A 23695-nucleotide genomic window follows, 5' to 3' on the forward strand; every position below is an offset into this window, starting at 1 on the left:
CAGCGGCGGCGGCAGCAGCAGCAGCAGCAGCAACAACGGCGCAGGCCAGGTCAAGGCGGCGCCTGCGGCGGCGAGCAGCAGCGGAAAGGGGTCCAAGGCCGGCGGCGGCGGCGGCGCGGCGCCCAAAGCAGCGGCCAAGCCAAAGAAACGAACCCTCGGGATCTTCGAGAAGCAGGAGTTCGAGAAGCTGGAGGGGCAAATCGCGGATCTCGGGAAGCGGCGGGACGCGCTCAACGCGCGGCTGATGCAGCTGGGGGAGGCGGGCGCGGCGCTGGCAGAGATTGAGGCGGCGAGCCGCGAGTTGGGGGAGGTGGACGATCTGGAGCAGACGCTCAGCGAGCGTTGGCTGGAGCTGGCTGAAATTGCCGGTGACATCTGATGACGTCACGCCGTCGGCAGATCGGGGCCGGCTGCGGGGCAGGGGCGCGGTGGCTGCTGGCCGGCCGCGTCCGCATCTGCGGCTGGCCTTGCGTTGGTCGGCCGCGTCGAGGCGCCGCGGCGCGTTCGCTCGTGCAAGAAGTGGGATTTGGTGTCGTGGTAACACGTCTCAGCCGGCAGCGACACGTTGTGGGGGATCCGGACGCGCAGGGACAAAGAGGGGCGCACCTTCTCCGCAGCAGCAGCCAGCCACGGCGCTTGGTCATCAAATTTCTTTGAGGGCTGCTGTTTGCCGTGGCCAAATCAATCTGCCCTTCAAAACTACCACTTTGCAGATTTGACAGTGCACGTAAGCCTACACTTGGCTCAGCAAATCCCGTAGAAGAGCAGCTTCCCTGGCGGGTGCCACTGTGCACACCTCACTAAGCACACGTCGTCCGCCTAGAGTGCAGCGCAGCGGAGCTTGCCGTTGTCTGGGCTCCAAACCAACACAGCAGTCATGTCGTTCCAACCTCCTCCTCCGTATTCGCGATCTGGTCTAGGAGGAGGGGGTGTGGGTGCGGGCGGGGGCTACGGGCCTCCCCCGCCCTTTGGTGGTCCAGCGCCTCAGTACGGTGGCAACAAGCCGTCGTACACCCCCTCCTACGGCGCGGGCGCGGGAGGGCCATCCTCGAGCCACTCTGGGGGTCGGCATGGGGACGCGGACGACAAGCTCAGCAAAGTGCGGGACCCGATGCTTGCGGCATCTAGGTGGATCAAGCAGCGGTCACCCAAGGAGAAGACCGCGCTCGGATGCGTCGCGGGCCTAGTGGTGAGACTCGCCGCGGGACGGGCCAACCGCTCCAGAACACCGGCTGGAGCGTCCACTGGAACACCAGGTCCATCCATTGCCTCTCTCACGCATCATCTTCTTGCCGTTGCCTGCCTCGCGGACAGCTGCTGATCATTCTGTGGCGCACCATTGAAGATCACGACACTCTGTTCGTCCTAGCGGAGGCCGCGCACTTTGTGGGCATCGGCCTGCTTGGATGGAAGATTTACAGCAAAAAGTCCGTGGCAGGTGCGGCTCCGATCGCGCGCTCTCCCACTCGGGCCGGCCCACCACCGCTGCTGCTGCCGCTGCTGCTTTTTGCTGTGCCGCTGCTGTGCGACGGTCGGCGTGCTAGCCAACTCCCCTTTGCCAAACCGCCGGTGCATCTGCAGGCCTGTCCCTGCAGACCCAGATCCTCACTGGCATGTTCCTGGTCGTGCGGCTGTACTGCAGGTGCGGGCGGTTGAGACGCAGGAAAGCGCGCACCGGGGGCGCGCTAGCGGCACCCGCTTTCGCTCCTCCGCACTCGGCTGCATGCCGCAGCTCCCCGCTGCTGCAAACGCCCCGGGCCGCGGCAGTTTGGCCTCTCGGCCCCGCCCGACCCAGCAGCAGGCCGCTGGCGCCTGCCATGCACAACGGACGCTCCTGTCAACGCTGCATATCCACCTCACCCCACCCCCGGCTTCCTCGTAGCTTCATGATGGAGTACGACATCCACACCCTCCTCGACCTCTTGACAGCGGCCGCGACGGCGGCCGTGCTGTTTGCGATGCTGGGGTCGCAGGTGCGTTCCGACGCCAGTGGGCGCCCCTGACCCCACCCCCTGCCAACGGCCCGAGCGAGTGCCCCCTGCCTGTCGCCCGACGCCCGCTGGGGTGGGGCGGCGGCGGCGTCGCGGGCACCGGGCGGATGCACAGGGGCGTCAGAGCAAAGAAGGGGCGTCGCGCCTGTTGTCGCAACATGCCACATCTAGCAACCCGTCGTCGTGCACCCCCCCCTTTTGCACATGTCATCGGATGTCATCCAGGTGGCAAGCACGTACCAAGCTGACCTGGACACCATCAAGTTCTACTATGTGGTGAGTGGCAGGTCACCAGGGGCCCAGGTTGGGAGTGCTGTCCTCCCCAGGCGCAGCTGGCGGCCTGGGGACGAGGTCGAGGGGCATGAGGATGCGGGCGGCCCGGGCGCGGCGGCGCGCAGAAACAAGCAGAACGAGGAGGGCGTGAACGGGGGGAATGCGTCTCCGCAGCGCCGGGCCGCTGCAGGCGGGGGCGGGCCGCGTACGTGTCTGGGGAAGCGGCAGCGGCGCAGCGCCTCGCTCGGCGGCGCGGTGGGGAGAGCAGCTGGCGGGTACAAGCTGCACGGCGGCAACGCGACTGCAGGCGCCAGTGGCCGCCGGCCGGGCGCCTCCATCCCGCTGCAGCGTCCTTCCGACCGCGGCGGCCCTCTCGCTTGGCTTCGCCTTCGCGGCAGGTGATTCCCTGCCTGCTCTGTGCCGTGGTGGCGCACCCCTACACGAGCCACTGGCTGCCTTTCAGGGTGAGGGCCGCGGCGCCAGAGGGGACCGGAGGACGCCGGAGGGCGCGCGACCGCGGGGGCTGCGGCGACGCCATGAGGCCGGCAGCATGGGGACACAGGCTTCGCCCGCATGAGGGCGGCCGCGGGCTCGTGCCTTGCTCGGGAGCTGCCAGGCTCATGGGCAGCATCGAAGCGTGTGATTGCGGCGACGCAGCGTGCCCCGGCTAAGCGCCCCGACGCGGCCACCTTCAGCACTTCGACCGCCAAACGGCCCTCTGAACCGTCGCCGTCGCGCCGCCGTGCGTGCTCCTCCACCCCTCCCCCGTAGATCATGTGGGCGGTGTGCGTGTACCTGGAGGCGGTGTCTGTGTTCCCTCAGCTGCGCATGATGCAGAACAGCAAGGTGGTGGAGCGGTTCACGGCGCACTACGTGTTCTGCCTCGGCCTCTCGCGGTTCTTCAGCTGCGCGCACTGGGTGCTGCAGGTGGGAACCCCCGGGCATGCGTGTCTGCGAGTGTCTGCGGGTGTGTGTGTCTGGGTGGGTGATGTGTGTGTGTGTGTGTGTGTGTGTGCGTGTGCGCACTTGTGAGAGAGAGAGAGAGTGTGTGTGTATGGCTGCCGTTCGTGATCAGCACGAGAGGAGAGACCGAGCGGGGGCATTACTGCATCGCGGGACGGCGGCCTGTGCATGAGGAAAGGCGCCATCAGATCGCTCTCCGGCCATGGGCGCCGCACCTTGTTGCGGAACCCAAAGCAGCCGTTCGCGCGCACCCCCGCCCGAAACTGCCCCGCAGCTGCTGGACGGCAACAAGTACCTGCTGACCGCGCTGGGCAGCGGGCTGTGGCCCGTGATGGTCCTGCTGTCGGAGGTCGTGCAGACGGTCATCCTCGCAGACTTCTGGTGCGATGATTGCGGGGATTACGGGCCGTGTCGGCGCCAGCTTTGCCGGCAAGGCTGCGGGGCTGGCGCGGGCGGCAGGCAGGCCGGTAAAGGGGCGCAGCAGCGCGCTGCCCCTGCTACTCAACCCAATGAAGCGGTGCTTGTCACTCCCTCGACTAGGAATCCTTACATGCTGACTGATTCTATTCTCGACGTTGCAAACAATTCCATTTTGTCGCAGCTTCTACTACGTGAAGTCATACGCAGACGGCACCGGCATCCTGCGCCTGCCCGTCGGCATCGTCTGAGGCGCCGCAGTCCTGAGCTGGTGCCTTGCTGGTGACCTAGCACAGCGGCGACCCGGCGCACCCGCGCGCCGCAGCGGCGCGGCCGGCGAGTGCATGCGTGTCGGCGTGGCCGCGCGGCCGCGGCGTGAGCAGCGGTGGCGGTGTAAGAATTGCGGCGCCGTTTTGATGTTGGGCAGCAGCAGCTGCGGTAGCACGGCTCTTGGCCCCCTTTCCTGCGGCCTCCTCTCCTTCTTTGTACGGTTTGACCCTTCCCATGCTGCGACGCCCTGTGGTGCTGTGCTCGTTGGCGCATGGTGTGCTGACAGCGCGCTGACGGTGCGCGGGCGCGACAGGCCTTTGAGCTCTGGCTTTCGCGGCGGCGCCAAAATAACTCGGTAGCCCTTGACCCACCCTGACTCGTCCCCATGCAGATCGCCTTGACCTGCGCGCGGCGCTTCCTTCCGTAGTTGTAAGCAGTACACGCTGCAGCCCAGGCTCTTATCGGCATTTGCCGTGCCAAATGCCGATGTGGATCCCCCAGTTTGATGGTCAAAAGCACATCCCAGGGAGGGCAGCCCCCTCACAACGAATTGTGCAGTCCGCACCTCGGCCTGAACATGTGCTTGTGCATCAGGACACGCGCGAGGAAGAGGGCAGGGGGCAACGCAGTCTGCCTGCTGCCTTGGGGCCGACAGCGCTCTCTGTGCCCCGCTAGCACTGGAGAGCTGAGGTGAAGAGCTGATTGTCCACGTTCCGCCCTCAGCTGGCAGGGTTTGGTGTAATCCGGCCACTAGATTCAATCATTCTAACTCAATAATCATCGTTGCATCGACCACCACATTCTCTGCTGAACTGCCGAGCGGGTTCTTCGCTCTCAGGAGCGGCTTACACCAGCAAGCCTTCGTGCATCTTGAGACTCAGACACCACCTTAACAGGTTGAAAACGTCCTAATATTGGTGATATATTTGCAAGTCACGCGCCGCAAGCGGTCCGTGATCTACTGTCGGGTCTGCCACCACTGCTGTAACAGCAACGCTTGACAGCAGCAACGAAGGCTACAACATGGGATTCAGCCCCGTTTTGTCTGCAGCAGCGCTGCTCTCGCTCGTCGCTGTGGTGATTGCGGCGCCGACCGCGCGTCCCCAGCCCAAGGACATCGAGTCACTCTGCCTCGCCGTCAAGGTCAGTTCGCTGACTGCGTTGAAAGTGCCGTGCCACACACGTCAGCAACTACTTTGGGAATCAGCCAACGCTCGACACTGCTCGAATGCTATTATGCACGCTTGAAACCCCGCACATCACTCACTATGTTCTCATCTCCGCCGCCATCACCGTTGCCCGGGCTCCACCCTTTAGAACCCCTGGCTGAACCAGCAAAAGTGCACCGATTTCCTGGGCCAGATAGAATCTGGCATCGGCTCGATGACATCCTGTGAGTCGGTAGCAGCTGCCCGTATCTTGCAGCATCAAACCCCCTCCCCTGCCAGGGAAGGGGGTTTGGCACCTTCGCACTCATTAGTGAGTGCCAGCTCCTGCAGCCATCATGCCACACCTTGAGTAGCAGCCCCGAATAAAGAGCCCCGACCGCCCGACCGCGGGCAGGGGCGTTTGCGCCAGCCTTCACCCCAGCCAGCCGCCCGGCCACCCCTTACAGTCGCCCGCTGTGCTGCGATGTGCTGCGCTGCCCTGCGTTCCGCTGCCCCGCAGTTGTCCAGCAGGAGTTTGTGCCGCTGAAGGGGTCGCAGGCGGCCGGCCCCAAGTACGAGCCCTCAGTGGTGTTCGCCACCTGGGAGGGAAGCTACGTCTCGTCAGGTGGGGCCGGGCGGCTTGGTTGGGCGGTGGCGCGCATCCAGCAAAGCATACGGCTTGAGGTGGCCAAATGCGACATGGCACTGCAAGTGCAGGGTGAGCAGCCAGCCTGTCAGGGCGTGGGCCACTCCTCCACCTCTCATGCATGCCTCCCACACACTCCCTTGTGCACATGCACACGCACATATTGTTTCACCCGCTCTGCCCAGGCGTCAACCCCGTCAAGCAGTTTGAGCCCGTCGTGCTGACGGCAGTGGTGGATGGCGTCCTCGCCTGCAAGAAGGAGCCCTTCGCCTACACAAAGCTCTTCACCTTCAAACAGCTGGGCCTGTCAAAGCCGCTGGTGCCAACCGCCAACGGCCAAGGGCTCCAGGCTATGTGCAGTGTCACAGCAATGTCGCAGGTGACAGGCATCAGCAGAATTTTCTCCTGACTGCTGAACGTGATCGTTTGCCTGGCTGGGTGTCGCTGCTCTGCGGCGGATGTTTGTTACAAATCATCCACCTTCCCAAGCACAATCACCAGCCTCAAGCAACGTCGTTGGTTGACGCATAACGCCCCACCCCTGCCACTTCACGTGCCCAGACACCAAACCCCGCGGGCGCGCGCCTGGCCCAGCCCTGGGCTTACATTTGGGCCGACCCCAAATCCGCCACCGCCGACAACAGCGGCCTCTTCCTCGGCTGCCAGGACTACGCCGGCGGCCTCAAGTTCGACGGCGTGGCCACTGTCAGCTGCAGCTTTGTCGCGCAGCTTGGGTCCCCGTCAGCGTCCTCGCTCTCCGGCCGCGCCAAGCTAGCATCGGGCTTGCCTGGCGCTGCATTCCCCGGTGCCGATGCAGGCTCTTACCTTGGGGTGTCGCCGCCCGTGCCACACGACGGCGAAGGCGCCGGCGCGTTGGCGGCGGGCGCGGATGGCGGGGCGGCGGCGGTTGGGCAGGTGGTGGGGGACGAGCGGCCAGACTTCCGGTCGGTGGTGTCGGCGGCAGTCGAGGGTGCGTTGGCAAGGGGCAGCAGTAGGTGATACGCTTGGTCGTGCTGGAGGTGAGGGGTGAGGCTTTGCTTTGTTTTGCCAACTTGCAGTGGCGATTGCTGCTGTGCAAGTAGGTGTCGTTTGAGCTGCAGACTAGAGTTATGTTGATGCCATTCCACTCCCCAACCTTGATTGTAAAACATGTTGAATGCATTCCTTCACACGCACTGCAGCTATTGGCTGATCCTGGCCGGGAGCCTGCGCACGTCACTACTGTCCCTCAGGCATCCCACCATTGGATGTATCTGCACACAGCTCAAGCCTGCCCCTTTCTCGAAAAATAACAACCCAAAACAAACAAAAAAACACCCAGGCCAATGCCACACAGTGTCAAAAGCCCCTTTGCCCAACCTTCCTATTGTGCAGCTCTTGGTTTCGGCCGGGGGCCTACTCACAGGGCACGCCACGAGAAGGCGGCTGCACGTTGTGCCCCACTCACCTCAGTTGGGGGTGGCGGGTAGGGCGGTAGTGCGGTAGTGCGGTAGCGTGGAACGAAGTGCGGAAGTGCGGTAGTGCGGTAGTGCAAATTGCAGTGCGGTAGAGCCATAGTGCGGTAGTGCGGTAGGCAGTCGCAACCAACCCTAGAGCGGGGGACGCCCCAACCCAATGGCCTGCACTAGCAGGGGGCACCTCATCCGCGCCAGCGGGGGGCTGGGCACGTACTGTAGTAGCGTCGTGTGCCCGGCCCCCAACCTACCCTCACTGGTGCAGGTTCATCGGCAACTCTTTCAAGCCCTGGGCAGCTCAGCGGGGTGGGTCGCGCCCGCGTCACCGCTGCCTCGCGGAAGCCCCCGCTGAGGGTGGCGCGACCGACTCGTCTTCCAGGGTAGTGCAGGGTTGTCGAGGTGGCGGCCGTCGTTGTTAAATGATGCTTATGGGCGCACGCAGGGACGCCTGTCGCAGGGGTGGCGGCGCGGCATGGTGGGGAGCGGGGCGATGGCTGGTAAACCACAGTGCGGCGTTCAGCACTGCTGATGCAGCAGGTAACAGCACACGCACGAACGCAAGTCGTACCTTATCCGTTGATGTGTTGAAGACGCTAGGGGTTGGCCACGGTCGTGATGGTGATGCCACTGCGTGTTGCCCTGCATCTCAATCGCCACAGCAGCACAACGCAGATGCAGGCGCAGCAGGCGTCGTGTGCGCGCGCACTGCTGTGCCCCTCCCCCCTCGATCGGCCACAGCTGATGTCATGTATTGGACATAAATGATGGCCTGCTGTCTGTGAGGCCCTCCCGGACGCCCTCGCAAAGCGTGAACACACGGCATGTATCGCGATCGCCCGGGGAAGGTGTAGGTGTAGGCTCGAAGGTGAGAGGTCATTAACGATCGGAATGAAGGTCTTGTATATACCTGCGCGGAAAGTGGCCTTGCGGACGCACCGCACCGCAGGCGTGCTGCTTTCTAAGGGCTAGTTTGACTGTCGAACATGCAAACAAAATATGTTAATAAAATACAAAATATGACAATGTGATTGCTGCGTGCACGTTTTATGCGTGCAGAGCTGCGCGCAGCGATCGATGCAGCTGCGCGGCGAGCACCTGTGCCGAAGTTGGCTGGCAGGTGAGCTGAAGCTGGCTTGCTCGCTGCGCTGCTGCCACCACAAGGGCCTCTGCTGCAGGTGCCGCACCGCTTAGCTTCAGGACTTGCGCGCCACCAGTGTGACCCGCCGCTCTGAGGCTCTATCATCGCCGAACGGCTGACAAGAGCTGTGACGTCACAGCAGACTTGGCTGGGCTGTGCAGGCACACATCAAGACTACCCGAGCAAGTGTGACACCCGTGCTGAGTGCCGCAGCATACAGCCAATTTGCCATGCTGCCACCTTGCACTGCCACTCACCAAACATGGATGTGTTACCCTGACAAACATTGTAAGGCTCAAACGTTTGATGATGCAGCGTGAGCAGTAGGGTGGTGATATGAAAACGGCGTAATAACACCAAGTCAATTTGAAGGCAGAAAGGATAAACCCTGCCAAACCATGCTTCCAAAAACAGGAACACACACGCATGTGCAGCACGCGCTCGCAAGCACAAGCGCACGTGAAAACACGTGCACGCACCGACACGCGTGCACGCGCACACGCACACACACACACATACACACGCACACACGCGCGCGCACGCGCGCGCACCCACACATGCACTGTAGCACGAACAATACGTGCAATGTGAAACCACTTCCCTTGTTACGGCCCCTGCTTGTCCGAGGCAAAGCAATTATTGGCTGTCAGCTAAACTATGACGCCCAATCCCCATCAAGCCTGTGCAGGTTGCCAAGTGCGGAGACATCGGCCCGTCCGCCGCATGCCTGGCAGCTCAGCCCCTGCGGTCACTCAATGTCGACACGGCACCTGCCCAACCCGCCAGAAACCTCGCCTAGCGCCGTCTGCGGGCCTGCACGAGTCGTCGCCTGCCCGACACGCGCATGTGGCCCGGGCCCTACCGCGAAACGCCCGCGCCGACGCCGGCGGCGTTCTCGCCCTCCCATGGCACTGCGCTGACGAGAAGCTTCCCGGCTGGCAGCGGCGGGGCGTCCCTGGGGATGGGCTGCATGCTGACGTACAAACGGTCCTTCTCGATAGCCACCCTATGTGAATTGGTTTGGGGGGGCAAGGTAAAGCAGCGCGGGCTAATTAATGCTTGCATGTGTGCGAGCGTTGGTGCGTGAGTGTGTGTTTGCGTATGAGCATGTGTGTTTGCGTGGCAAGGACTGTGTGTGCAAGTGCATGTGATTGCGTCTGTTCAGGTGTGTTGGGTGTTTGGTGCGAGCTCCAGGCTGGAGTGGTGCAAAGTGGGTTGGAAGGCAAGCCCGCAACCCGCAGAGGCGACTGCCGGTGGCACGCGAAGCGCAGCAGCAGCCACAGCGCCGCACAGCCCTGGCTCACAGAAGAAAATGCACTCAAGGGGGTCCACAACCCCGACGCTCACAAACGCAGGGCGCACTGCGTCCCGACGCGCGACGCCATATTTCATAAATTCACCCGCACCCACCAGCGAGGGATTCCCCTCGCTGGCAAGGCGTGATGCAACGAAAAGTAACACCCACCGCCGGCCCTCGATGATCTTGCTCTCAGCCTCCAGCACGGCCCGCCAGTCCGCGTCGATGTCGGCGGCGTTGAGCGCGGCCTGCAGCAGGGCCTTGGCCTCGACGCACGCGCGCTCCGCGCTGCCAGCCTGCGGGCCGATCAGAACACCAGGGTTTGGGCAAAACATAGATATGGTGATAGATGAACATCAACAACACTGAATCTGTTTGGCGGGATGAGCAGGGTTATAATTAAGGTGGGGATAGAGGGCAAGCAGTGCCAACCCAGACCAGTTCGGCAACAGATACATGATGCCGCCTGCCGCAGAGGCTTATGAGCAGGCCCGTTCTTGATCCGAGGCGTGAGCCACGAAAACTGCGTGAGAGCAGTGCGGGCGTGCGGCGGGCCCGCCTACCTGGAGCTGTGCTTGCTGGTCGACGGCGCTGTGCTTGTGGGCACGCGCGGCAGTCAGGGCGGCCGCGCAGCCGATGTAGCGCTTGAGGCGATCGGAGATCTCCTTCTCGGCTGCATTATTGATGATGTGCGTGTGGGCAGGCGCGTGCACGTGTTCAAGTCAGAGTGTGTATGTGTGTGTGTATGTGTGTTTGTGTTTGTGTGTTTGTGTGTGTGTGTGTGTGTGTGTGTGTGTGTGTGTGTGTGTGCGTCTGTGTGTGCAAGTTTTGTGGGATACCACAGACAGACAAACCAGGAGCAGGCGATGACCCTACAGACGTCTCGACTGTGTGCCCTTCACCAGCCCAGCCCCTGCCCCGCCCTCATGCCTCTCAAGGGACCCGCCCCAAAACCGCCCCTCCAAAACCGCGATCCGCCCCAGACCAAATCCACCGATATCAACCTCGGCCGCAGCCCGCGGCGCCCAGGGGCAAGCCCCCGGCAAGGGGCGTCCTCCCGAAAGCAACCAGGGGCGATTTCCTCCCCCCGCCCACCGCCGTCGCTCCGGAAGTCGCGCAGCGCCTTATCGTACAGCTCCCCCGCCGCCGCGTGCAGGCTCGCCACCGTCGCGGCGCCGCCGCCGCGCTCCTCCAGGCGCAGGGCCGCGAGCTGCTGCGCCTCCGCCAGGCTGACCGCCGCCATGCCGGCCGCGGTGCCGGGGAGGAGCTCGAAGGGCCTGCGGGGGCGGATTGCCAGCGTCGATGTCGACACCCGGACGGTGCGAGAACATCTTTGGTGGCAGCATGCGCGGCGGCTTGGGGCGGCTCGGGCTGACGCATGCATTCCTATCGGCTCGGCGCGGCTTGTGATGAACAGCGCATCGCACCGAGGCGACGCATCCCGATTAGGGGCCGCCGCCGCCCCAAGGCAAACCCGCCGACCTGTCCGATTTCAGCCCCGTGATCGCCGGCAGCAGGCGCTCCGACAGCGCGCCAAAAACCCCTGCCGCCTGCACCCGTGCGTGCGCAGGCGCCCGCCAGCAGGTGTCAGGGAAATGCACAGCCGTCATTGGAGAAGAGTTTGGGTGGGGAGCGCTTGGGCAGGCAGCTGCTGCAAACCGCAGCCGGTTCCGCACGCCAGCCCGTGCAGGCCGATACAGCAGGGCCCAAGTGCAGAGCGCACACAACACAGGACCCGCGAGGCGCGCGCACCTGCCGCAGCAGCGCGGTGACCTCTGCGATCGCCGCGGCGCGCGCGTCCCCCTCTGCGGCCTGCCAGCGAAAGCGAGAGGCGCAGCGCGCGGGTCGGCGCTCGGCCATCGCGGAGCAGCGGCCGTCGGCAGCCCCCGCGTTGGAGGCACAGGTTCTGCGGCATTGAGGACCCCGGGAAGCCCCCTGCTGCTGCATAGGCAGAGCGACATCCCGATGGATGGCGGACCCCTCAAGGATGGCGCTCCCTGCGGGACGGGCGCTGCCCGATCGGGGCGCTGCCCCAGTCCCCTGCCCAGCACAGCCCCGCCACCTGCGTGCCGGGCGTCAGGCCCAGCGCATCCGCCAGCTGTTGGTGCGCCAGCTCCCGCAGAAGGCCGCCATACAAGAATGTGGCCTGGGGAACACGGAGAATACGGAGGTGAGGGACATTTATTGGAGGACCGCGGCCTGCCCTTCCAGGGTGCAAAGGGCCAAAGGCTGGTGTTGATGCAGAAGGGGGCATCGCGGCGCCGTCGATCCTCATCTGGCGAACACGGCGCGGCCCCAGCGGCGAGGCGGCCGGCGTCGCAGGCGCGAGGGCCGGGTGCCAGGCAGCATGGCGCGGAAGCAGGGGCCGCACCATGGCGCGCTCCTTCTCGATGCCGTCTATGTGTGCCATTTTGAAAAAGCGCCCCGACAGCCTGCGCACAACATGGAGGCCGAGGCCGGTCTGGGCTGCTTTTCGGGTCAGTGGCTCCACAATCTGCTTGAGGACGTCTCCTCACGCGCAAGGGTGCTGCGGGCCGGCAGCGGCGGCGCCGCCAGGCCTCGCTGCAGCGGGGCGCGGCCGTGGCGCCCACACGCGGTCGCAGGCTCCCATGTAGCAGGTTTGATGGCGACCATCCAAGTTTAAGGAGTGCAGGAGCCGATGCAAATGGGCATGCCCCCCCTTTGAGCATGGTGAGCGGGCTTTTTGACTCACGGGCTTGTCCATTCAAACGCCATGTCTGTGCGGCGGCCCTCCTCCTGTATGAAGTGGTCAAGGTTCGACAGGTACTTGCGGAACCTGGGGAGGGGGTCGGGTTGGGGGCATAGAGGACGGGATGCATGCCTGCACATGTACATGCATGCAGTGCACATGCTGCGCTGCCGCGGCCTGTGAAGAGCGCGGGGCTTGCATGCATGCACATGCTGCAACGCAAGGGATTGCGGCCGCGCTGCCGCGTGACCGGGGGCCCGCACCACTCTCGCGTCTCGGGGCTGCAGGTGAGCTTGCTGGTCTCCCGCACGCATGCCGAATTGCGCTGCCCCGTCATGTCCCTCAGGTGATTCAGGCCCAGCGGGTTGGCGGCGTCGCTACGGGTGGCGCTCTCGAACGCGAACGGCCGCGTCCGCAGCTCCCAGGGGTCTGAAAAGGACAGCAGCGGGCGAACTTTCGGTTCCTCGGCGCCTGCCATGCTGCCAGACCCCAGGACGCGCGGTGTGAGCGTGTCGACGGTTTGCAAGTGGGGATCGAGATCGAACTTTGTCGGTGACTCAGATTGCTGTGAGTAGCTTGTTACAGCGATGCGCATGTGTTTAACGATATTTCGTGTGTCGTGCCACCTCACTTGGACACCCCATTTGCTTTCCAAGTGTCACCCGGGCTCACCCGTCAGCGGCAAGCGCCAAAGTACCTCATATAGCATACATATCATACGTCGGAAGTGACTTAATAGCCACGTGCAATCCTGCGATCTGTGTGCATCGAGACCGCCTCAGCTCTCGGCAAGACACACAGCCCATGGAGGCCGCTGTGCCGCTTGCAGCGGTAGGTGAGATTATTGAGAGCCCTGAATCGCCCCCATCGCGGACGGCATCCCACGCGGCGGCATCGATCAGCAGCAGCGGCGCCGGGCGCGCGGACGCGTGGTGGAAGCGAGCGGCCGCGGCCCACGTAGAGGCGGTGCGCTCCTTCCTCAAGCGCCTGAAGAGCTGGCTGTGGCAGCTTATCGACTCTGTGCTGGAGGTAGGCCCTGGCGTGAGAGCGCGGCGCCTCTGCGCTGCCGCTGCGGCGTGCGATGGTGTCGGCACTTGCACTGGGGCCGCCTCAACCCGCCCGTCCTGCGCCACGCCAGCCCTGAGTGGAGCAAGACCTCACAACTGCCTGCACCTGCTTCAAAACATTGCTGCCCGCCGCCCCAAGGAGTTTGAGCCGTGGCTCAAGTGGGTGATTTTGGACGCAGTCTTGGCACTGGCCGCCGCGGCCATTGTTCAGCGTGTTGAGTCCCTGCGGCCGACCTTTGAGCTGTTCGGCTGGGCTTGAGGAAGGCGAGCGGTCAGGCCCAACACCACGCGGCCGAGGCCCGGCGGCGGCCTTGGCTCGGCGCGGTGCGCGCCTGTGCAGCAGCGTGCCGCCGCCGTTCGGTGCTGCCGCATGCGCAGGGCGTCCCAGCCGCTGACGGCGACGCAGCGACAGGGCCGGCCATCAGCAACCATTTCATGATGCTCTGACAGTCTAGGTTTACTATATGGCGGACGCTGTAGTCAAATCGGCAGCGTCTAGCATTGCGCCTACCTCCACGGACGTCATGATTGCTGCTGGAGCAGCTGAGGTCGAATCGCACCGCGTCGGCTGTGCCACGACGGGCGAGCTGTCGCCAGAGGACTTTGAAATCGCGGCGGCTGAGTTTGCTGCGTGGTGGGCGGCGCGCGTTGGCGATGTTCGCAGCGCCTGCAGCGACGGCGGAGCAGGGCCGCCGCCCTCATGCGAACAGCGGGCGGCAGCGGCGAAAGGCAGCGGCGACCAGCAGCAGCAGCAACAGCAGCAGCAACAGCAACAGCAGCAGCGGCAGCGGCCCGAGGATCGCAGTCAGGCGGAGGACTTCTCATGGTTTTGGGTGGTGGAGCGCCAGCCTGTGACAGGGGAAGAGGTGGGATACCTGGCTGCAGAGGCGCCGCTGCCCTGGCAGACTCCACAAGACACGCACGACACGCGCGACACGCACGACACACAGGATGGGCGACCCGCGGCCGCCGCGCCGCGAGGCGCCTCGGCCGCCACCGAGGCCAGCGGCGACGGCGGCGGGGCCGAGGTGGATGAGGAAGATGCCCTGAGTCTAGACGACGACGAGGCCGCGATTTCGGGGGTCGCTGGGCCAGCCGCAGAGGCAGCCGGCGGCGCGCCCAGCAGCCGGACCCCGCGCGCCGGCGGCGGCGCGGCGCGCGTGTTGGACCTGCACATTGCATACCAGCCCTCCTACCGCGTGCCGCTGCTGCTGTTCCGCGCGCGGCACGTCGGCGGACACGGCGGCGCGGGAGCAGGGGGCGCGGCGGCCCATGGGGAGCTGCTGGAATTGCTGGCAGAGCCTTTGGGGCGCCACGCGGACGCGTCCGTGCCCGGCTGGGCGTACGTCGCGCAGATGCCGCACCCAGCGCTGCGGGAGCCGTGGGCGGCGCTGCACCCCTGCCAGACGGCGGCGCTGATGCGGCTCATGCTGTCTCCTGGCGGCGGCGGTGGCGGCGGCGGTGCCGGCGGCTGCTCGCATGGAGCGGCGGGGGCCGGAACAGGGATGCCGCGGTGCAAGCGGCGCGCGCTGCTGCTGCGCTATATGATTGCATGGTTCAGTGTGTTTGGTCGCGCCGTCGGTGTGCGACCGCCAGGCCCTGCCGGCTGACACGATTCGCGGATTTCTTTGTATCTCACTTTGTACAATATTTGCTGCTCAACCAACACACACATTGCGCCGCTTTGCCTTCAACTGCTTGCATTGGCGAGGTGCCAGGCGTGCACTGCTGCACCGCTGTGCAATGAGTGACCACTCCAGGGGCAGTTGCAATGCTGCTGGGCGGCAGGTCCACGGCACTCGAGCGCAGGCTCAGCAGCCGACAACGGGTAAGCTGATCGCAGGTCAGCTGGGCGCGGCGTGCGCGGCGCCATGAATGAGTACCGGCATGTCAGGGTTGCGTACCGTATGAGGGGCTCGGCAACCTCGTGTGCCTAAATCTCCTGTCTTGGGAGCCTGAGCCCGGCCGCGGCGACGTGTCATCGCGCGTGCAGGCAGCGCTCAGTGAACATGCTACGATGACATGAGCTGCAAGGACATGGCCGGCGCTAGATCTTGTATAAATCCGAAACTTGCCGCAACAGTGGGTCTCAGCAGCGCGAGCCGCGCAGCAGGAGCTCTCAGCACGGCAGCAGCGCAGCAAGTGAGCCAGCTTCAGCACACCTACCAGCCGGGTACAGCACAGCTGCCTTGCTGTGCAGCTGCATCGGTCGCTGCTCTCAGCACTGCACGCATAAAACGTGCACGCAGCAATCACAAAGTCATTTCTAATAATTTATTCATATCTTTTGTTTGCATGATCGACAGTCAAACTAGCCCTTGGAAAGCAGCACGCCTGCGGTGCGGTGCGTCCGCAAGGCCACTCCCCACGCAGGTATATACAAGACCTTCAGTAAGATCTTTAATGACCTCTCACCTTCGAGCCTACACCTACACCTTCCCCGGCCGATCGCGATACATGCCCGTGTGTTCACGCTTCGCGAGGGCCTCTGGGAGGGCCTCATAGACAGCAGGTTATCATCTTATGTCCGATCCATAACAGTAGCTGTGGCCGATAGAGGGGGGAGCGGCGCGGCAGTGCGCGCGCACACGACGCCTGCTGTGCATGCATGTGCGCTGTGCTGCTGTGGCGATTGAGATGCAGGGCAACACGCAGTGGCATCCCCATCACGACCGTGGCCAACCCCTAGCGTCTTCAACAGACCAACGGATAAGGTACGACTTGCGTTCGTGCGTGTGCTGTTACCTGCTGCATCAGCAGTGCTGAACGCCGCACTGTGGTTTACCAGCCATCGCCCCGCTCCCCACCATGCCGCGCCGCCACCCCTGCGACAGGCGTCCCTGCGTGCGCCCATAAGCATCATTCAACAACGACGGCCGCCACCTCGACAACCCTGCACTACCCTGGAAGACGAGTCGGTCGCGCCACCCTCAGCGGGGGCTTCCGCGAGGCAGCGGTGACGCGGGCGCGACCCACCCCGCTGAGCTGCCCAGGGCTTGAAAGAGTTGCCAATGAACCTGCGCCAGTGAGGGTAGGTTGGGGGCTGGGCACACGACGCTACTACGTGCCCAGCCCCCCGCTGGCGCGGATGAGGTGCCCCCTGCTAGTGCAGGCCATTGGGTTGGGGCGTCCCCCGCTCTAGGGTCGGCCGCGACCGCCTACCGCACTACCAAACTACTGCACTACTGCACTTCCGCACTACCACTTTACTGCACTACCGAATGACCGCACTACCCGCGCTACCGCACTACCCGCACTACCGCACTACCGCACTACCCACCACCCCCAACTGAGGTGAGTGGGGCACGACGTGCAGCCGCCTTCTCGTGGCGTGCCCTGTGAGTAGGCCCCCGGCCGAAACCAAGAGCTGCACACATAGGTAAGGGCATACGGGTGCAGGGTGTTTTCTGTAGAGGGCTTACATTGGTGTCAAGGAGGTTTGAATGTGAAAGGTTTGGTTGACAGGCAACGCTCCTGCTCCCAAAACAGAAGGCGCCCTTGCAGGAGTGTTGCTGGTTACGCAGGATTCGCCGCCCGCATGGCACCTCGAAATGGACAGGCCTTTGCAATGCACATTGATGATGTGACGAGCACGCACTTGGGGCCTTTGTGCATGCCTGCTTTGAACGGCGCTTGGTAGCCACCTGGGTGTTGGTCGCACAATGTTGATGCTCTCAAGCCCAATCCCATGAGCCAGAGTGGCTCCACAAGCGGGCGGCCAGGAGGCGCTGTAACAATCCTGAACCTATGTGGGGTAACGCACGCTTGATGCTTTCATTACCAGTTTCAGCACGCCGGGGTCCAAGAACGCAGCAAACGAAACGCACAGCCAGCAGCAAATAGGAAACAGACACAGCGGAGCCTGGTGGTTGCACTGCAGGTGCTGGCCGCATTATCGCAGCGGCGACACGCGAATAGAAATACAGGCGCCACAGAAACTCAAAAACTGCGGTGCTGGCCCAACTCCCGCCAGCATGCCTGAAAATCATAAAGCGCCTGTCCAACACTCAGCTGCATCCGCCTGGCGTGCACGGCTGCCTGACGCATGCACTCTCACACATGAACAATCGTCGGCCCCTCGCCCCCTCAGTATGGCGCCGCGCGCCGCGCGCCCTGCCGGTGCCGCGCCGGCCCCGACGAGTTGCTGCCGTCGGATGCGTCCCCCTGCCCGCCGCCCTGCTGCCGCCCCGCGCCGGCGGCGGCCCCCGCGAGCGTCCAGAGCGCGAGCTTGGCGTCCTCTCCCCCCGTCGCGCACAGCAGGCCGCCGCCGCCGCCGCCGCTGCCCGGCCCGAAGCACGCGACCGACCGCACGACCGAGTCGTGGCAGCCGCGGAGGACGACCGGCGGCGGCGCGACCGCCGCGGCCGGCGGCTGCCCCGACAGCGCGCCCGAGAGCGCGGCCGCCTCGGCGACCGGGAAGAAGCCGACCGCGCCGGCGTTGGTGCCGGCCACCAGCAGCAGCTGCCCGGAAGCCGCGTCCCAGTGGCAACCTGCCAGGTAATCCACCTCCTGGAACAGCGCCGCCGCGTCGCCGCCGCCGTGCGCCGCGGCGGCCGCGAGCGCGCCGCGCGCCTCCCACGTCAGGTCCAGAAATGCCACGTCCCCCCCCTCCGCGTCGGGCGCGGCCGCCTTGGCCCACTCCCAGAGCTGCAGCGACTCGGTGCCGGTGCGCAGCCAGAGGCGGCCCTCGTCCGGCCCGTACAGCCCCAGCTCCTCGACAGACGTCCCCGCGTTTAGGGCCGCCACAAAGCCGTCGTCCTGCGCGCGGGGCCGTGTCCATGTGGGGGCGGCCGCGGGGCAGCGCGGAGTTTGAGTGTGTTCGTTTGCACACGCATGCTGTTCGGGCGCCAGTGTTCTGAGCATCGGGCTGAACGCGAGGCCGCGGCGGCGCTGCCCTCTGCACGCACACACGCAAACACGCACACACGCACACATGCACACACACGCACACACGACCACATGCACACACGACCACACACATGCACGACCACACACACAGAGATGCACACACTCACTCACAGGCACACACAGACAGATGCACACACGCACACCTACAAACATGCACGCTTCACCCACCTGGTTGAGGCCGCCAGATGCGTCATGGACAGCCACGAGCCCGTCCTGCGACGCCGAGATGAGGCTGCGGCTGGGCGCGTGGAACCGCACCTGCGGAGGACGCAGCGCACAGCCGCGTGCGTGCGGTCAACAACCCATTTGCCTGAACGGCGGCGCTGATGCCACCCCGCTGAGTTGGTCCTTGACGGATTTACAGGTGCTGTTGCGGGCGCTGGTGCAGGTATTGTTGCAGGCGCGGTTGGGGCCAGCTATCGTGCCCTTCCCTCCCAACAACAACACACACACACACACACACACACACACACACACACACACACACACACACAAACACACACACACACCACCCTGCCGCGGACCATGTATAACGCATGAGCGCGCGCGCGCGCACCTGCGTGACGTCATCCATGTGCATGTCGTCGAAAGACGCAAGCGCCGCGCCCGCCCGCCGGTCCCAGAACAGCACGTCCCCCGGTCCGCCGGCTGCGACAAGTTCCCCTAGCACATCGAAGCAGAAGAGCTCCTGGCCGTTTGATTTGAAGCTGCGTGTGACGGGGGAGGAAAGGGGTTGCAGGAGGGTCTGTCTGTGTTGCTGGGCCGATTTTGAGGGTGGCGCTAGATTGATGCGAGCTGGGCCCGAGGGGTTGACCCCGGGTCAAAGGGACGGTTTGGGACGCCGGAAGGCTGCACTCCATGGACGCACAGGCGATTGGGGCGGTCCTGGACGACAGCAGCCGTCTGTGCGTTAGATGGCCCCTCAAGTTGCTCACCACTCCGCCTGCTGCCCGCTGCGGAGGTCCCAGCCGCGAACAGTGCCGTCGCTGGAGCAGCTGTACAGTGCGTGCGGCGCATCTGGCAGCGGGAAGCGCGCGTCCGTAATCCTCTTGGAATGTCCCCGGAGGTCACCCGCATGGCTGAGAGCGTCAGCGTGGATGCTGTACGTCTTTATCGTGTTGTTCGACAGCGTCGCCGCCAGACGTAAGCCGTCGTGGCTGCGCACGATTTTGAACACATAGCAAGGATCTCCAAAATCGTAGTCGACGCGCGCGTTGCAGCAGCAGCGCGCATACTGAATTTGGGTTGCAGCCGTCGACGTGGACGCAAATGGCTGCGTGCTGTCATCATCGTCGAAGTATACGTGATTCGGCATTTGTATTGCCGAAGCTGCTCGATGATCTTGGCAACAAGCGATCTGAAGCAGTGCCCAGGCTATAGGCTCACGGTGGAAGCCATGTGATAGCAGCAGGTACGCCACTGGGATGCGAATACCCGGCACAGACACTGGTGCACACTCAAGCAGCAGGTGACGTTGCTAGTGACATCCTCACGGTAGCTGCTGCACTCACATGCTGCCTGCGATGCACTTGCTTGGCGCTACACGGTTGGGAACAGCGTTGCACAATGAATGGGAATCTCAGGCTGAGCGGCCATTGCAGCCAAACTTAGGCTTGTTTGACTGCACTGCTTGTCATTGAATGATACACAACGGCCGTTGGTGTCTGTGCACTGAATGTAGCGTCCAAGGCAGGTGCTTGGTGGTCAATGGGACCCAGGAGCAGCCACGCGTGCGGAAGAGCTGGCAGAAGAACATGCCACCTGGCAAGCGCCCGCTGGGATACAATGCATGCAGCTGAGAGAAATGATCAGAAGAAGCCACAAAGCAAAATGGCAGCGAGGCCCCCCACACGCACCAGGGCACTCAGGCTACAAACAATTCTTGCCTGCCAGTGGGAGACGCCCCAACAACGGTGCGCCAGCAATCAAGGTTCCGATCACATGTGGTTCTGCAAACACAAGCCCATGGCATTCGCTTGCAGGATACTCGCCGGGCGCCGCTTGCAACGCCCGACACGCGCCACCGACGCCCTACCGCTGCCGCCGTCTGTGGCGGTCAGCAGCCAGGCTGGCCGCCAGGGGGCGGCTGCATGCTCATCTGCTGCTGCATTCCCGGCTGCATCTGCCAGGCCACTTGTGTGGGCTGTGAGCCCATGGGCCAGTAATTGACCCCTGCTGTCAACTGGGGTGCGGCACCGCCAGACATCCCCGGGAGCTGCTGCATGGGCTGCATGGGCTGCAATAGCTGCATCTGCCCCGGCCACTGCTGCAGTTGCATGGGCTGCAGCCCCTGCATCTGCCCTGGCAGCTGCTGCATGGGCTGCATCTGCCCGGGCAGCTGCTGCATGGGCTGCAGCTGCTGCATGGGCTGCAGCTGCATGGGCTGCATGGACATGGCCAGGGAGCCTGCACGTGCGGGACCGGAGGGAATTGCGCAAAAGGCCAGGGTTTAGAGCGCATGCACCCAGCAGCTGGGAAATTCGCACGTTTGATGACGGGGCGTTTCAAGGCACCGGCCGCGACGCTCGCTCGCTCTCAGGCACTAAGCTCCAGCTGCGGGAGAAGCAGCGGCCCCGCGTGGGCGCTTTCCCTGGGCCGCGCACCTTGGGGAAGGGGCGTGGCCATAAGCCCCGCCTGCCCCGACTGCGCCATCTGCAACCCTGGCTGCATGCCCGGCTGCATGCCTGGCTGCATGCCTGGCTGCATGCCGGGCAGCTGCTGCATCATGACGCCCCCTGCCTGCTGCTGCATTTGCATCGGCTGCATCTGCATTTGTTGCATGGGCTGCACCTGCTGCATGGGCTGCATCTGCATGGGCATGGGCGTGGCCATGCCAGGGGCCGCGGATACGTGCATTGCGTAGGCGCCTGGCGCGGGCACTGCCGCAGCTGCCATCTGCTGCTGTTGCTGCATCATCATCACCTGTTGTTGCTGCTGCTGCTGTTGCTGCAGTACCACCTGCTGCTGTTGCTGCTGCTGCTGCAGCTGTTGTTGCTGCATGGCGTGTTGCTGCTGGAGGGCCGCCTGCTGTTGCTGCTGGTGTTGGTGGTGTTGCTGCTGCTGCTGTTGCTCGTGCTGCAGCTGCTGTTGCTGCTGCATGGCATGCTGCTGCATCGCATGCTGCTGATGCTGCTGGGCTGCTGCTGCCGCTGCTGCTGCCGCCGCTTGGGATTGCATGCTGTCCATCCCGCCGCTGCTTGCTGCCATCACCACTGGGCTTTGCTGCTGTTGCTGCTGCAAGTGATGCTGCAGCTGCTGCTGTGGCGGCACTGCCGCCACAGCCTGCTGCACTTGCGGTGCATGCTGCACGTGCTGCACGTACGCCGACTGCTGCTGCTGCTGCTGTGGATGCTGCACGTGCAAAGGGGCCGCTGCGCCCCCTGGCTGCTGCACGTGCTGCTGCTGCTGTTGCTGCTGCTGTTGTTGTTGCTGCTGCTGCGCCACGGCGGACGCCGCAGCTGCCGCGGCCGGGTCAGCGGCCTGCTGAGGGGCCGGCGCAGCCGCCTGTCCCGACGGCCGCTGCGCCTGCTCCTGCGACGAGGCCTGCTGCTGCTGCTGCTGCTGCTGCTGCTGCTGCTGCTGCTGCTGCTGCTGCTGCTGGTAAGCATCCTCGTAGGCAGTCACGGCCAGGGGGTCCAGGATGCGCCCGCCATACTGCATCAGCACCGTCTGCAGATTGGTCGTGGTTGGGCAGCACCAGGCGCAGAGCGGTGTTTGCGATAGTGCTAGGAAGACGGACAGGTCGACCACGCGTCCTGGTCAGTCGCAAACAAAGAAAATCACCACACAGCCACCCCGAAATCTGGTGGCCAGGCGGCTGGGGAGGCCGGCAGCGGGGATCGCAGGCGACCGGATGGGGCTGGGCCGCACGCGCGCGGCTCGGGCAGGCGGGCCGATCGCTCGCCTGTGTTATCTTGACGTGCGTGTCGTGCGGCGCCGACCTCACGCGGTTGGAGTCGCGGATCTGCTGGCGCTCGGCCATCCGCATCGACGCAAACTTGGCGGCCACGGGCGCCATGGTGTCGACGTGGCGCCGCAGCACATGCTCTGAGACCGGCAACGTGCGGGCAAACACCTCCTTTGCCTGCAGAGTCCCGACGGTTGCGGATGAGGGCGGGTCCGAGGGCAGTTGGGTGGGGCAATATGCGGTCCCGCGCGCTTTTAGGGGGCGTAGGGTCCAGTCGTGACGCGGCGGCCGCGTCGCCGCGGTTCGAGCCGCACCTGCTGCTTGCTTATGGATGCGTAGGAGATCAGCAGCCCGTCCGCGCTGCGGGGCGGCTCCTGGCCGTCCGGGACCTGCGGAGATTCGGCGCGTCGGTAGGGGGCGGTTGGAGGCGGTTGGGCAAGTGGCGCGGCACCCGGGCGCTTGCGGGTGCTGCGAGCGGGCGCAGGGTTTGCTGGCTGTTGGGGCGCTTTGTAGGACAAGAAAGGAAATACGCGGGGAAAGGAGGCTGCCTCTGGAAAAACGGTCAACGGGATGCTACAGGCAGCGGGGCCCCAAGGGGCACAGCCTTGGGCGGTGCATCAAGGGCCGCCCGTCCAAGGCACTCCAGGGGTGGAGTCTGGAGCAAAACTCACACACACACACACACACACACACACACAGAGAAAGAGAACACACCCACATACTGCTAGGAGGGGCTTGCCATTTTTTCCCATCCCGCATCCACACAACACCTTGCTTCAGACGCCACGTGTCTGCAGTACGGTTGCCGCGAAATTGGGCGCACCTCCATGGGCGTCTTCTGCAGGACGGCGTACCGCGCCTTGCACCACTCCGCCCGCCGGCTCACCCCCTGCGGCCGAGGGAACGGGCGCGGGGCGGGGTGAGGAAGATCGGGCGCGCCGGAAGAGGCCAGTCCGCCTTCTCAGAGGGAGCGCCAGTGCGCGGGCGGCGCCCCGCTTGGGATGGTGCACGTCTGCAGGTCGGCGCACGCGCGGACGCAGTCGGGTGAAGTCCGCCATCCGGGCGCGCAGAGGCGTGCGGGAGACAATCAGGAGGCGGCGACCGCGGGCGCGCCTGCAGCGTCGCATATGTGGTCAGCGTGTCCGCGATCAGCCCCCAGTTGGGGCCGTACTCCACCACCTGCGCGGCGGGCGGGCGGCCGGTTGCAGCAATGTGAGCGCTGCGCCCTGCGCCTCGCAGGACAGGCGGCCGGCTGACAAACGAGACGATGCAGGCGCGCTCCCTGGCAGGCGGATGGGCACTTGAAGGGAGAGCACACTCGCAGAAAAGGTGGGCCACGGTCAGGATGCAAGCGTTGCGTTCGAGCCGGGGCAGGGCACGCGCGCCGCCTTGGGTCAAGACTCCCACCATCGCGCAGAGCAGATCGTCGTCCGTCTGCGCCCACAGGTGCGGCAGGCTGCCGCTCGCCTGCCGCGGCAGCGACGCGCGCAGCGCGCCCAACTGCGG

General features: G+C 64.7%; 6 protein-coding genes across 6 annotated transcripts in view; 4 read left to right on the top strand and 2 right to left on the bottom strand.

Moving 5' to 3' along the window:
- Positions 1–379, top strand: part of MNEG_1714 (hypothetical protein) — a gene marked incomplete at both ends in the record, with an annotated part of 960 nt that extends 581 nt beyond the window's left edge. Inside the window, one exon of the mRNA XM_014049802.1 lies at positions 176–379. Within this exon, the coding sequence (XP_013905256.1) occupies positions 176–379 (204 nt within the window). The remainder of the gene's footprint in view (positions 1–175) is intronic.
- A 732-nt stretch (positions 380–1111) lies between these two features.
- Positions 1112–3895, top strand: MNEG_1715 (ER lumen protein retaining receptor; the record flags this gene model as incomplete). Its single annotated transcript, XM_014049803.1, has 9 exons — positions 1112–1189; positions 1315–1438; positions 1582–1642; positions 1883–1973; positions 2217–2267; positions 2663–2728; positions 3036–3191; positions 3502–3608; positions 3829–3895. The coding sequence occupies 9 exons, from the start codon at positions 1112–1114 to the stop codon at positions 3893–3895; spliced, it is 801 nt and encodes a 266-aa protein (XP_013905257.1).
- A 1402-nt stretch (positions 3896–5297) lies between these two features.
- On the top strand, positions 5298–6900 carry MNEG_1716 (hypothetical protein; the record flags this gene model as incomplete). The annotated part of the gene is made up of 5 exons (XM_014049804.1): positions 5298–5307; positions 5583–5687; positions 5894–6087; positions 6270–6678; positions 6890–6900. The coding sequence occupies 5 exons, from the start codon at positions 5298–5300 to the stop codon at positions 6898–6900; spliced, it is 729 nt and encodes a 242-aa protein (XP_013905258.1).
- Positions 6901–9158: 2258 nt separating this feature from the next.
- On the bottom strand, positions 9159–12785 carry MNEG_1717 (hypothetical protein; the record flags this gene model as incomplete). The annotated part of the gene is made up of 10 exons (XM_014049805.1): positions 9159–9306; positions 9766–9893; positions 10161–10270; positions 10693–10874; positions 11080–11147; positions 11350–11409; positions 11660–11743; positions 11969–12029; positions 12311–12394; positions 12571–12785. The coding sequence occupies 10 exons, from the start codon at positions 12783–12785 to the stop codon at positions 9159–9161; spliced, it is 1140 nt and encodes a 379-aa protein (XP_013905259.1).
- Positions 12786–13838: 1053 nt separating this feature from the next.
- Positions 13839–14984, top strand: MNEG_1718 (hypothetical protein; the record flags this gene model as incomplete). The annotated part of the gene is made up of 1 exon (XM_014049806.1): positions 13839–14984. The coding sequence occupies one exon, from the start codon at positions 13839–13841 to the stop codon at positions 14982–14984; it is 1146 nt and encodes a 381-aa protein (XP_013905260.1).
- Positions 14985–17460: 2476 nt separating this feature from the next.
- The window catches only part of MNEG_1719 (putative WD repeat-containing protein 89 like protein), a gene marked incomplete at both ends in the record, with an annotated part of 9073 nt that continues 2838 nt past the window's right edge, over positions 17461–23695 (bottom strand). Inside the window, 11 exons of the mRNA XM_014049807.1 lie at positions 17461–18132; positions 18451–18540; positions 18839–18989; positions 19218–19516; positions 20298–20350; positions 20479–20688; positions 20886–21951; positions 22229–22366; positions 22504–22578; positions 23013–23078; positions 23597–23689. Coding sequence (XP_013905261.1) covers positions 17461–18132; positions 18451–18540; positions 18839–18989; positions 19218–19516; positions 20298–20350; positions 20479–20688; positions 20886–21951; positions 22229–22366; positions 22504–22578; positions 23013–23078; positions 23597–23689 — 2913 coding nt within the window. The remainder of the gene's footprint in view (positions 18133–18450; positions 18541–18838; positions 18990–19217; positions 19517–20297; positions 20351–20478; positions 20689–20885; positions 21952–22228; positions 22367–22503; positions 22579–23012; positions 23079–23596; positions 23690–23695) is intronic.

This window comes from Monoraphidium neglectum, assembly GCF_000611645.1.
Source record: "Monoraphidium neglectum strain SAG 48.87 unplaced genomic scaffold scaffold00178, whole genome shotgun sequence".
Classification (NCBI taxonomy): Eukaryota; Viridiplantae; Chlorophyta; class Chlorophyceae; order Sphaeropleales; family Selenastraceae; genus Monoraphidium; species Monoraphidium neglectum.